We start from the raw sequence: 12547 nt of genomic DNA on the forward strand, positions 1-12547 counted from the left end.
AGTTAGGTGGATAGTGACCAAATATGTGTGGATTAGGTCATGGGGCTGCAGGGATGGGGCGGTAGAGTGGGCATAGGTGGAGTGTTCTTTCGGAGGGTCGGTGCAGACTCGATGGGCCGAATGGCCTCCTTCTGTACTGTAGGGATTCTATGAATTTGAGTCTTTTTCTTAATTTTAGAGTACCCAATTTTTTTTTTAACCAATTAAGGGGCAATTTAGCGTGGCCAATCCACATACCCTGCACATCTTTGGGTTGTGGTGGTGAGACCCACGCAGATACTGGGTGAGTGCAAACTCCACAAGGACAGTGACCCCGGACTGGGATTGAACCTGGGCCCTTGGCGCCGTGATGCAGCAGTGCTAACCACTGTGCCACCGTGCTGCCCCAAACTCTTAATATTGCCCAGTCAAATGCAGTGGCATTCTGGAATCTTTTCAAGCAGTTTTGAGGATTGATCTATTTTATTCAGTCTGTTTTTTCAGTGCAACTTAAATTAGTGGCACTAGCTTTGATTTATTTGTTTACAACCTGACTGTTCTGTTTAATATATGAATATCGGCTTGTGTTTTAGGGGTACAGTATTGTAAGTGGAGTTTATTGCTTAGCCCCAGAAATTCATTCCATACTTTGGTTTTATTTATCCGCAGTTGGCATTTAATTGGAAAGGTTTGGTAACTATATTGGAATATCAGAGCTTAGGCCAGGAGATATTGAGGTTAAATCTCATTGGGGTTATTCAGTCATTCCTAGATGGATGGAGAGCATACCGTGCCTTGGCTGTGGTGAAGGAATGCTTGTTCTGTTACAACAGTGGGAACAGAGATTGGGACATAGCTGACCTATATATAGGGGCGAGGGGGGTGTCTGGGGGATTCGGGGTGACGGGTGTCTGGGGGAGATGGGGTGGCTGGGGGGAGTAGAGTTAACTTCAATGAGATAAGAATACATTTGAATCGAATCAGTTACTGGCAGAAAAGTTGGTGGCTGAACAATGGGACAGATTCAAAGAAAAAGTGTTGCAGGCAATGTCATGGCATATCTGCTTGAAAGGGAAAGGTAGGGATAATAAATCCAGAGTACCCTGCATGACAAGTGAGATAGAGGTGAAGATGAAAAGGAAGGAATGTACCTATGACAGATGTCAGGTTGAAAATACAATGGGGAATTAGGGGCTGAATACAGAAGGACCAGAGGGGAAGTGAAAAAGCTAATTAGAAAAACAAGGAAGGAGCATGCAAAAACACTTGCAGCTGACATAAAAGGGAATTCCAATGTCTTCTGTGAGTATATAAGTAAGTATCCAAGGATGCGGAGGGAGATGAGAGTAGAAATTACAGAGCAATGATAGTCTTCCAGTCTTCCTTGGACACGGGTGGTTTGAGAGGACTGGAGAATTGGGAATGTTACATCATTGTCCAAAAATGGATGTGAGGTTAAACCCAGCAACTACAGACCAGTCAGCCTGGCTTCATTAGAAACTTCCGGAAACTATAGTTCGGGGCAAAATCAGGTCACTTAGACAAGTACAAGATAATTAAGGAAAGCCAACATGGATTCATTAAGGGAAAATCATGTTTAAGTAACTTCCTGGAGTTTTTTGAGGAAGAAAAAGTTGTTGATCTGATGTATATGGATTTTCAAAATGCATTTGATACAGGGTGGCACAGTGGTTAGCACTGCTGCATCACAGTGCCAGGGCACCACGGTGGCACAGTGGTTAGCACTGCTGCATCACAGTGCCAGGGCACCACGGTGGCACAGTGGTTAGCACTGCTGCATCACAATGCCAGGGTGGCACAGTGGTTAGCACTGCTGCCTCAGTGCCAGGGTGGCACAGTGGTCAGCACTGCTGCCTCACAGTGCCAGGGCACCACGGTGGCACAGTGGTTAGCAGTGCTGCCTCACAGGGACCCATGGCGGCACAGCAGTTAGCACTGCTGCCTCACGGACCCGGGGCAGCACGGTGGCACAGCGATTAGCACTGCTGCCTCACAAAGCCACTGGCACGGGTTCAGCTACGGCCTTGAGTGACTGTGAAATTTACACTGTCACCCCATGTCTGCGTGGGTTTCCTCCGGGTTCTCCAGTTTCCTCCTACCATCCAAAGATGAACAGGTTAAGTGGATTGGTCATGCTAAATTGCCCGTAGTGTCCAAAGGTAAGGTGGGGTTATGGAGTTACAGGGATGGGGTGGGGGAGTGGGCCTAGGTAAGGTGCTCTTTCAGAGAGTCTGTGTAGACTGCACTGTAGGGATTCTATGATTGGCGACAGGTACCTTAGAGGATCACGCACATTTGCCCTTTCTCTTGGGATGGTTACTATTTTTTTCTTTCTCAAGCAAGCTATTCTTTGCAAGTAGTCTTACAATATTAAGCTGCTATTCGATGAACATACCTTTGGCTTCTACATCATTTTAAGTATATCAAAAATGTATTGTACTATGTGTACTATTTCTAATGATACCTCAAACGTCGCTGTGTTTTAAATAGTGCTGAACTTAATCTAGTTTATTTTCTTTTTTTTGTATTCTAGTGTGTAAAGGTTGCTATAAAGGACAAACAAGTGAAGTACTTCATACATTATAGTGGCTGGAATAAAAAGTAAGTATAAAATACAGACGATAAGAGGTTCCATCAAGATTGTGAATATGCTTGAATGGGAAAGGTATTGTCTAATGTCGATTTATTAGTATACCTTGGATACAAATCCAAGGTATTCTATCAAACATGACCCAGGTAGCTTGGAGGAGCTGAATGAGACCTTTGGGTTAATGGGGGGGGGGGGGGGGGGGGGGGGGGGGGGGGTGAGGTACCGTGGAGGGTGGATGCCCGAACCTTGTGTGTGAGGCCGGGGCTGATCCAGCTGAAGGTGGTGTACAGGGCGCACCTAACAAAGTCCAGGATGAGCCGGCTGTTCGAGGGGGTGGAGGATATCTGGGAGCGATGTGGGAGGGGCCCTACGAATCATGTGCATGTGTCTGGTCTTGCCTGAAGCTGGGAAGGTTTTGGAGGGTGGTTATCATCACCATTTCGGGGTTCCGCACATAGACGTGGAGCCCGGTCCCCTAAAGCCATATTCGGGGTGTCGGACTGGCCGGAGCTGAAGGTGGGTGCGGGGGTAGATGTCTTAGCCTTCACCTTGCTGATTGCTCCCAGGCGGGTATTGTTGGGGTGGAGGTCAGCTTGTCCACCCTGTGCCTCGGGGTGGCAGGGAGGACCTGCTGGATTTGATTTGATTTATTGTCACATGTACCGAAGTACAGTGAAAAGTATTTTTCTGCAGGCGAGGGAACGTACACATTATGTACATGGTAAACAAAAAGAATAATCAAAAGAGAACATTGACAAATGGTACATCGACAAACAGTGATTGGTTACAGTGCGGAACAAGGGGCCAAACAAAGCAAATACATGAGCAAGAGCAGCATAGGGAATCGTGAGTAGTGTTCTAACAGGGAACAGATCAGTCCAAGGGGGAGTCGTTGAGGAGTCTTGTAGCTGTGGGGAAGAAGCTGTTCCTATATCTGCATGTGCGGGTCTTCAGACTTCTGTACCTTCTGCCTGATGGAAGGGTCTGGAAGAGGGCAAAGCCTGAGTGGGAGAGGTCTTGGACAATGTTATCTGCCTTTCTGAGGCAGCGGGAGGTGTATACAGAATCAATGTGGGGTGAGAAGCTTGTGTGATGCGTTGGGCTGAGTTCACCACACTGCAGTTTCTTGCGATCTTGGACCGAGCAGTTGCCATACCAAGCTGTGATGCAGCCAGATAGGATGCTCTCTATTGCACATCTGTAGAGTTTGTGAGAGTCGATGCAGACATGCCAAATTTCTTTAGCTTCAGTACTGGAGAAGGTGAAATTTGCTCTAAGGTGTGGGCGTGTGATGGGTTCCACAGGAGTTGCGGTTGGTTCATCTGCATTTTGGAGAGTTGATTACTGTTGGGGGGGGGGGGGGGGGGGGGGGTTGGGTGTGTTCTAATGTGTTGGGTTTCTTGTAAAATATAAAAAGTTGAAAATTTGGAATAAAAATACTTCTTTTAAAAAAGAAACCTGGTCCAGGTAAAATTGCGTGAGAGAGAAGAACTTCAATGGTTTGAATAGCCATTTGTTACCCAGACTTAAAAAAGAAATTGGAATTCAATTTTATTCGTCTTGTTAATGCTACATTGTTCAAACACTGACCTTCTCTGTAACCTTGAAGAATAGATGCTGCAGCCATAGCTGTTCCTCGAATTAAGGATGATGTCTACTCAAGAGGATGGATTTCTGCCAAGGGTTGTCATGTGACTGAGTAGGCCAATTATCAACCTGCAGACCTTTGGTCACGTGGGGCAGGATGTCCCACAAGGTGATGGGATCTGGAGTGTAGGATTTGAATCCTTTCTTTTCCCATTCCGCTTCCGTCATTAAGTTGTTGGGGCTCGAGGCATGATGCAGCTTATAGGGCAAGGTGTCATTCTGAGTGATTGGTAGCGAGCTTCTCACAGCCAGTCAGGCCAATGACCCGGTGCTCCAAGAAGCTTCAGAGGGTCATTGACATGTTTTCTTTGCCCTGCCCGGGAGCCTAGCCTTTTGAGTCAGAAAAGGCCACCCAGGCATAGTGGCTAGCCCATTAAAGTTGATTTTGCAGAAATTTTGCCTGAATGTTGTGGACCCGGCATCAAGAATGCCACAGTATTAATACTTGAAACTATCCTTGAAGCAAGAGAGAGATTTATCGTTTGAAATAAGTTGTAAATTGAAGGAGGATAGAGATGCTGAACCATAAAATTGTTGCTGAAAATTCTACTTTGAGGAGAGGCAGGGGATTTGGGAATTTGGATACTAGGTGCCATTTCATAGCATTGTTGCATAAATGTGGGTGTGAATTTTGTGCCCCCCCCCCCACCACCACCATCCTCCCGAGAGGGGTGGCAGGCTGGGGTGCAGGGGCATAAAATTGGGTGGCATGATGGGTGCTGTGCCAGTCACCCGCCTGATTCTGTGAAATTTTACACGTGGTGTTGGGAAACATCAGGAGAGCCATCATTTGTAGCACAATGGTTAGCACTGCTGCCGCACAGCTCCAGGGACCCGGGTTCAATTCCGCCCTTGGGTGACTGTCTGTGTGGAGTTTGCACTTTCTCCCAGTGTCTGCGTGGGTTTCCTGCGGGTGCTCCGGTTTCCTCCCACAGTCCAAAGTTATGCAGATTAGGTGGATTGGCCATGCTAAATTGCTCCTTCGGGTCCAAAAGGTTAGGTGGGGTTACAGGGACAGGGTGGAGGCGTGGGCTTAAGTAGGGTGCTCTTTCCAAGGGCCGGTGCAGACTCGATAGGCCGAATGTAAATTCTATGATCTCTACGAAAAAAAGTGACCACATTGTGAATGTTGGTCTTTAAGTCCTCTGGCATATTGATGTTGGGATGGTTTGCAATTTGGGATGGGTTGCTCTGAATTTGCCCATTGGGGGAGAATTCTGATTCCCCAAAGCCTTTCCACCATCTACGAGGCACGGGTGTGATGGAATATTCTCCACTTACTGAACGTGTGCACCTCCAACAACACTCTTAAGAAGCTTGACACAATCTAGGACAAAGCAGGCCGCTAGATTGGCACCCCTTTACAAACACTTGGTCCCTCTACTATGCAAAGTGGCAGCAGTGTGTGCCACCTAGAAAGTCAACAGGCACATGGGAACACCACTATCTGTAGGTTCCCCTCCAAGCCACACGCCATTCTGACTTGGAAATACATCACTGGTCCTTTACTGATGCTGGGTCAAAATCTGGGTACCCTCCCTTACAGCACAGTGGGTGTACCTACACCACATGGGCTGCAGCGGTTCAATAAGGCGGCTCATCCCCACCTTCTCGAGAGCAACTGGCGATGAGCAGTAAATGGCTGGCCTAGCCAGTGAAGCCCACACCCCATGAACAAATCAAGAAACAAACTTGAGCTCTGTTAATCAGGCTGAAACAAATAGGCAAGCATGACTTCATTTTACTGTCACATTTATGATGGGGATTCTCATTGCATAACCTGTCGTGGAGTCCAATCTGCAGCCCCCACCTTGAAATGTCCATGTTTAAAACAGGCAGCCCTTGCTCAAAAAGGATAATCTTTACATTGTCAGTTTCAAAGTTGGAGGTCATGGTGGTGTACCAGCTCTGTTTGTTTTGGGCAGAAATAGCTGTACTTCCTCACTAATATGGCAAACTGTCTTCAAATTAACCTTCACCTGATGAAGGTGCAGTGTTTCGAAAAGCTTGTGATTTCAAATAAACCTATTGGACTTTAACACTGGTGTTGTGAGACTTCTTACTGTTCAAATTAAAAGGCTGTTCCCCCAAATAATACCAGTGGCCAGCAGCAAAATGTTTTGTGCTAGCGGCAATTAAAAAAAAAAAATATATTTTATTGAAATTTTTTTCCCAAACAACAATTTTCCCCCTCTTACAAAACAAACGTAACAATACAGAAATTTTTAACAATACACCAATAACAAAACCCCATTATCTTTTGACCTTAACTAAACTAAACTCCCCCCTCCCCCCTGGGTTGCTGCTGCTGGTCATCTGTCTTCCCTCTAACGTTCCCCTAGGTAGTCGAGAAATAGCTGCCACCGCTTGGTGAACCCTTGAGCCGATCCTCTCAGGGCAAACTTTATCTGCTCCAATTTAATGAACCCCGCCATATCATTTACCCAGGCCTCCAGTCCGGGGGTTTCGCCTCCTTCCACATGAGTAGGATCCTGCGCCGGGCTACTAGGGACGCAAAGGCCACAACGTCGGCCTCTTTCGCCTCCTGCACTCCCGGCTCATCCGCAACTCCAAATAGAGCTAACCCCCAGCCTGGTTTGACCCGGGCCTTCACCACCTTCGAAATCACTCCCGTCACTCCCTTCCAATACCCTTCCAGTGCCGGGCACGCCCAAAACATATGTGCGTGGTTTGCCGGGCTCCCGCCACACCTCCCACATTTGTCCTCCACTCCAAAGAACCTGCTCAATCTTGCTCCCGTTATGTGTGCTCTATGTAGCACCTTAAATTGAATCAGGCTAAGCCTGGCGCATGAGGAAGAGGAATTTACCCTGCTTAGGGCATCAGCCCACATACCCTCCTCTATCTCCTCCCCTAGTTCTTCTTCCCACTTTCCTTTTAGTTCGCCCACCGATTCCTCCCCCTCTTCCCTCATCTCTCGGTAAATCTCTGACACCTTGCCCTCTCCGACCCACACCCCTGAAAGCACCCTGTCCTGTATCCCCTGCGTCGGGAGCAACGGAAATTCCCTCACCTGTTGTCTAGTAAACGCCCTCACCTGCATATATCTCAAGAAATTTCCCCGGGGCAACTTATACTTTTCCTCCAATGCTCCAAGCTCGCAAAAGTACCATCTATAAATAAATCTCCCACCCTCCCAATTCCCAACTGGTACACTGGTACCAGCTCTGAAATCCTCCATCCATTCTTCCTGGGGCGAACCTATGGTTGTTCCTGATTGGGGACCCCACCAGGGCTCCCCGCACCCCTCTCTGTCGCCTCCACTGACCCCAGATATTCAAAGTTGCCGCCACCACCGGGTTCGTGGTAAACCTTTTAGGTGAGAACGGTAGCGGCGCCGTCACCAGTGCCTCTAAACTCGTTCCTTTACAGGACTTTCTCTCCAGTCTTTTCCACGCCACTCCCTCACCCTCCATCATCCATTTACGTATCATTGCCACATTGGCGGCCCAATAGTAATCGCCCAAATTCGGTAGTGCCAATCCTCCTCTGTCCCTACTGCGCTGAAGGAACCCCCTCCTTACTCTCGGAACTTTCCCTGCCCACACGAAACTCGTGATGCTCCTGTCTATTTTATTAAAAAAGGTCTTGGTGATTAGTATAGGGAGACATTGAAATACAAATAAGAACCTCGGGAGGACCATCATCTTAATTGCCTGCACCCTGCCTGCCAGCGACAGAGGCTGCATGTCCCACCTCTAAAAGTCCTCCTCCATTTGTTCTACCAGCCGTGTCAGATTAAGTCTGTGCAAGGTTCCCCAGCTCCTAGCGATCTGAATCCCCAGGTATCGGAAGTTTCTTTCCACTTTCCTTAGAGGCAGGCCTTCTATCTCTCTACTCTGGTCCCCTGGATGTATCACAAATAATTCACTCTTCCCCATGTTTAGCCTATACCCCGAGAAATCCCCGAACTCCCTCAACATTCGCATAAACTATCATCCCCCCCGCTGGGTCCGACACGTATAACAATAGGTCATCTGCATATAGCGAGACTCGGTGTTCTTCTCCCCCTCTAATCACCCCTCTCCATTTCCTGGCGTCTCTCAACGCCATGGCCAGAGGTTCAATCGCCAACGCGAACAACAATGGAGACAGCGGGCATCCCTGTCTTGTTCCCCTATATAGTCGGAAATACTCCGATCTATGTCGACCTGTAACTACACTTGCCGTTGGAGCCCCATAAAGAAGAATAACCCAGCTAATAAACCCGTTCCCGAACCCAAACCTCCCTAACACTTCCCATAGATACTCCCACTCCACCCTATCAAATGCCTTCTCTGCATCCATTGCCGCCACTATCTCTGCCTCCCCCTCCACTGGGGGCATCATTATCACCCCTAGTAGTCGTCGCACGTTAACATTCAGTTGTCTCCCTTTTACGATCCCTGTCTGGTCTTCGTGCACTACCCCCGGGACACAGTCCTCTATCCTCGATGCCAGTACCTTTGCCAACAATTTGGCGTCCACGTTCAATAATGAAATGGGTCTATAGGACCCGCACTGCAACGGATCTTTATTAACGATATCGTCGCCTCCTACATTGTCGGGGGTAGAGTCCCCCCTTCCCTGGCCTCATTGAACGTCCTCACCATCAACGGGGCCAACAAGTCCACATATTTTCTGTAATATTCCACCGGGAACCCGTCTGGTCCCGGGGCCTTCCCTGCTTGCATGCTTCCCAGTCCTTTAATAACCTCGTCCACCCCAATCGGTGCCCCCAGGCCTACCACCTCCTGCTCCTCCACTTTCGGGAACCTCAATTGGTCCAGGAACTGCCGCATCCCCTCCTCTCCCCCTGGGGGTTGCGACCGATACAGTTCCTCATAGAAGGTCTTGAACACTTCATTTATCTTTCCTGCCCTTCGCACCGTGTCTCCCCTTTCGTCTCTAATTCCTCCTATCTCCCTCGCTGCTGCCCTCTTTCGCAATTGATGAGCCAACAGGCGACTAGCCTTTTCCCCATATTCATACCTCCTCCCCTGTGCCTTCCTCCACAGTACCTCCGCCTTTCTGGTGGTCAGACGGTCAAACTCCGTCTGGAGTCGTCTCCTCTCCCTGTACAATTCCTCCTCCGGGGTCTCTGCAAATTCCCTATCCACCCTTAAAATCTCCCCCAGTACTCTTTCCCTTTCCTTGGCCTCTGTTTTCCTTTTGTGGGCCCCAATGGAGATCAGCTCTCCTCTGACCACTGCTTTTAGTGCTTCCCATACCACTCCCACAGGGACCTCGCCGTCGTCATTGACCTCCAGGTATCTCTCAATCTCTCAATACACCCCCGCACTCTTGCACACACTCCCTCATCCGCCATCAGTCCCACATCTAATCGCCAGAGTGTTCTCTGCTCCCTTTCCTCACCTAATTCCAGGTCCACCCAATGTGGGGCATGATCCGAAACCGCTATGGCTGAGTACTCCGCTTCTTCCACCCTAGAGATCAACGACCTTCCTAAAACAAAAAAATCTATCCGGGAGTACGCTTTATGGACATGGGAGAAGAAGGAGAACTCCCTAGCCCTAGGTCTAAGAAATCGCCATGGATCCACTCCCCCCCATTTGGTCCATAAACCCCTTAAGTACCTTGGCCGCTGCCGGCCTTCTTCCGGTCCTTGAGCTGGATCTATCTAGCCCCGGGTCCAGCACCGTATTAAAGTCCCCTCCTAAAATCAAGTTTCCTACCTCTAGGTCCGGTATACGCCCCAGCATCCGTCTCATAAATCCCGCATCGTCCCAGTTTGGGGCATACACATTAACCAACACGACCTCCATTCCCTCCAGCCTGCCACTCACCATTACATATCTACTTCCGCTATCTGCTACGGTGTTCTTTGCTTCAAATGCTACCCGTTTCCCCACCAAAATGGCCACCCCTCTATTCTTTGCGTCCAGTCCTGAGTGGAACACCTGTCCCACCCACCCTTTCCTTAACCTAACTTGGTCCGCCACCTTTAGGTGCGTCTCTTGGAGCATAACCACGTCTGCCCTTAGTCCTTTCAAATGCGCGAGCACTCGGGCCCTTTTTATCGGTCCGTTCAGGCCTCTCACGTTCCACGTGATCAGCCTCACTAGGGGGCTACCTGCCCCCCTCCCGTGTCGACTAGCCATTACCTTCTCTAGGCCAGTCCCATATCCCACCTCCGCGCTCCCTCTTGCTCCCCCAGCGTCGCACACCATCCCCGCCCACCCACTCTTTAGCCATTTCCTTTTGGATTTCCGCAGCAGCAACCCAGTTCTCTCTTCCCCCCCCCCCCCCCGGGCGCTAGATCTCTTTCTAGCGTGATTGCTCCCCCCATATTACTTCCGTAAGTCAGCTGACTTCAACTGACCCCGGCTTCTCCTGCTCACTCCTCGACCCCCCCCCCCCCGTGTGGGGAACTCCCATCCGCCTTGCGCCTGTCTTCCCGCCTTATTCTTTCTGGCGCGGGGAACATCCCTTTACCTGACCCGCCTCTTATGGCGCAGCTCCCTTTCCCCTCCCCCTCCCCTTCCCCTTTCTCCAACTATGTCCCGTCTTTCCCCCCTCACCGGCGCCCACATTTCCCCAATGTCTCCCCCCTTCCCAATTTACTTCTCAATTAACTTCAACCATAACATTAACAATAACATTTCCTGCAGCCTCAGTTCCGATCCAATTTCTCCTCTTTGATAAAGGTCCATGCTTCCTCCGCCGTCTCAAAATAATGGTGTCTCTCCTGATACGTGACCCATAGTCTTGCCGGCTGCAGCATCCAGAACTTCACCTTCCTTTTTATGCAACACCTCTTTGGCTCGGTTAAAGCTCGCCCTCCTTCTCGCCACCTCCGCACTCCAATCCTGGTACACCCGTACCACTGCATTCTCCCATCTGCTACTCCGCACCCTTTTAGCCCATCTCAGGACCTCTTCTCTTTCCTTAAGGCGGTAAAATCGCACGATTATCGCCCTGGGTGGTTCTCCCGCTTTTGGTCTTCTCGCCGGAATCCGATTTGTCCACTCCACCTCCAAGGGGCCCGTAGGGGCCTCAGCACCAATCAGTGAGCTCAGCATCGTACTTGCATACGCTCCACAGTCCTCTCCTTCCACACCCTCAGGGAGACCCAGTATCCGAAGGTTCTTCCTTCGCGCTTCGTTTTCTAGGGCCTCGATCCTTTCAGTACACTTTTTATGAAGTGCCTCGTGCGTCTGTGTCTTAACCGCCAGGCCCAGGATCTCGTCCTCATTATCCGTCACCTTCTGCTCCACCACGCGGAGCTCTATCTCCTGGGTCCTTTGTGCCTCCTTGAGCCCCTCAATTGCCTGTAGCATCGGGGTCAGCACCTCCCTCTTCAGCAGCTCCACGCACCGTCTCACAATTTCATCCTGCTCAGGCCCCCATGTCGCCTGCGCTTTCTCCGCCGCCATCTTGTACTTCTCTCTTTCTGACCCTTTGGTCGACGATTCCTCGCGCTGCAGCCGCCGCCGCCGTTTTTTTCCTCCTTCGTTTGGGGGGGGGGGGGGGGGGGGGGGGGGACTCCCTTCTTACACACCCCACACCGGGTTGCGTTGTCAAAAAATTCCCTGTTGGGGCTCTTAAAAGAGCCCGAAGGTCCGTCGGAGCTGAAGCCGCCGAAACGTGCGGCTAGCAAGGCATCACCGCAACCGGAAGTCTGCTAGCGGCAATTTATAGGCTTCATAGATCTCTACTGATCAATAATTTAGTAAATGTTAGTGAAAATTTCACTGGAGAATTCTAGTTCTACTGTCCCATTGTTAGTGAGCAGGTTAGAACATAACCACAGGCAAAATGAAAGGTAAAATACTCCAAGGTTGAAAAGCCCATCAAGGACCCGGATTCAATTAATGTCTTGGGTGACTGTCAGTATGGCATTTGCACATTCTTCCCGTGTCTCTGTGGATTTCTTCCAGGTGCTCCGGTTTCTTCCCACAGTGCAAAGGTGTGCAGGTTAGGTAGATTGGCCATGCTAAATTACCCCAGGTGGGGTTACAGGGATATGGTAGGGAGATCAGCCTTGACCTAATTGAATGGCGGAGCTGGATCAAGGGGCTGAATTGGCTACTTCTGCTCCTAATTCCTAAGGTTTTGATCTGGGGCGGCAAGGTAGCACAGTGGTTAGCACTGTGGCTTCACAGCACCAGGGTCCCAGGTTCGATTCCCAGCTTGGGTCACTGTCTGTGCGGAGTCTGCACGTTCACCCCGTGTCTGCGTGGGTTTCCTCCAGCTGCTCAGGTTTCCTCCCACAGTGAAAAGATGTGCAGGTTAGGTCATGCTAAATTGGTCTTAGTGTCCAGAAGGGTTAGATGGGATTACAGGGAT

The 12547-nt window shown here is 49.8% G+C and overlaps 1 protein-coding gene across 10 annotated transcripts in view; it reads left to right on the forward strand.

Annotated features, from left to right (window-relative positions):
• The window catches only part of morf4l1 (mortality factor 4 like 1), a 100020-nt gene that overhangs the window by 11356 nt on the left and 76117 nt on the right, over positions 1-12547 (forward strand). For all 10 annotated transcript variants that reach the window (XM_072470411.1, XM_072470409.1, XM_072470410.1 and 7 more), the window contains one exon: positions 2534-2601. In XM_072470411.1, the coding sequence (XP_072326512.1) occupies positions 2534-2601 (68 nt within the window). The remainder of the gene's footprint in view (positions 1-2533; positions 2602-12547) is intronic.

Source organism: Scyliorhinus torazame, chromosome 12 (genome assembly GCF_047496885.1).
Source record: "Scyliorhinus torazame isolate Kashiwa2021f chromosome 12, sScyTor2.1, whole genome shotgun sequence".
Taxonomy (NCBI): Eukaryota; Metazoa; Chordata; class Chondrichthyes; order Carcharhiniformes; family Scyliorhinidae; genus Scyliorhinus; species Scyliorhinus torazame.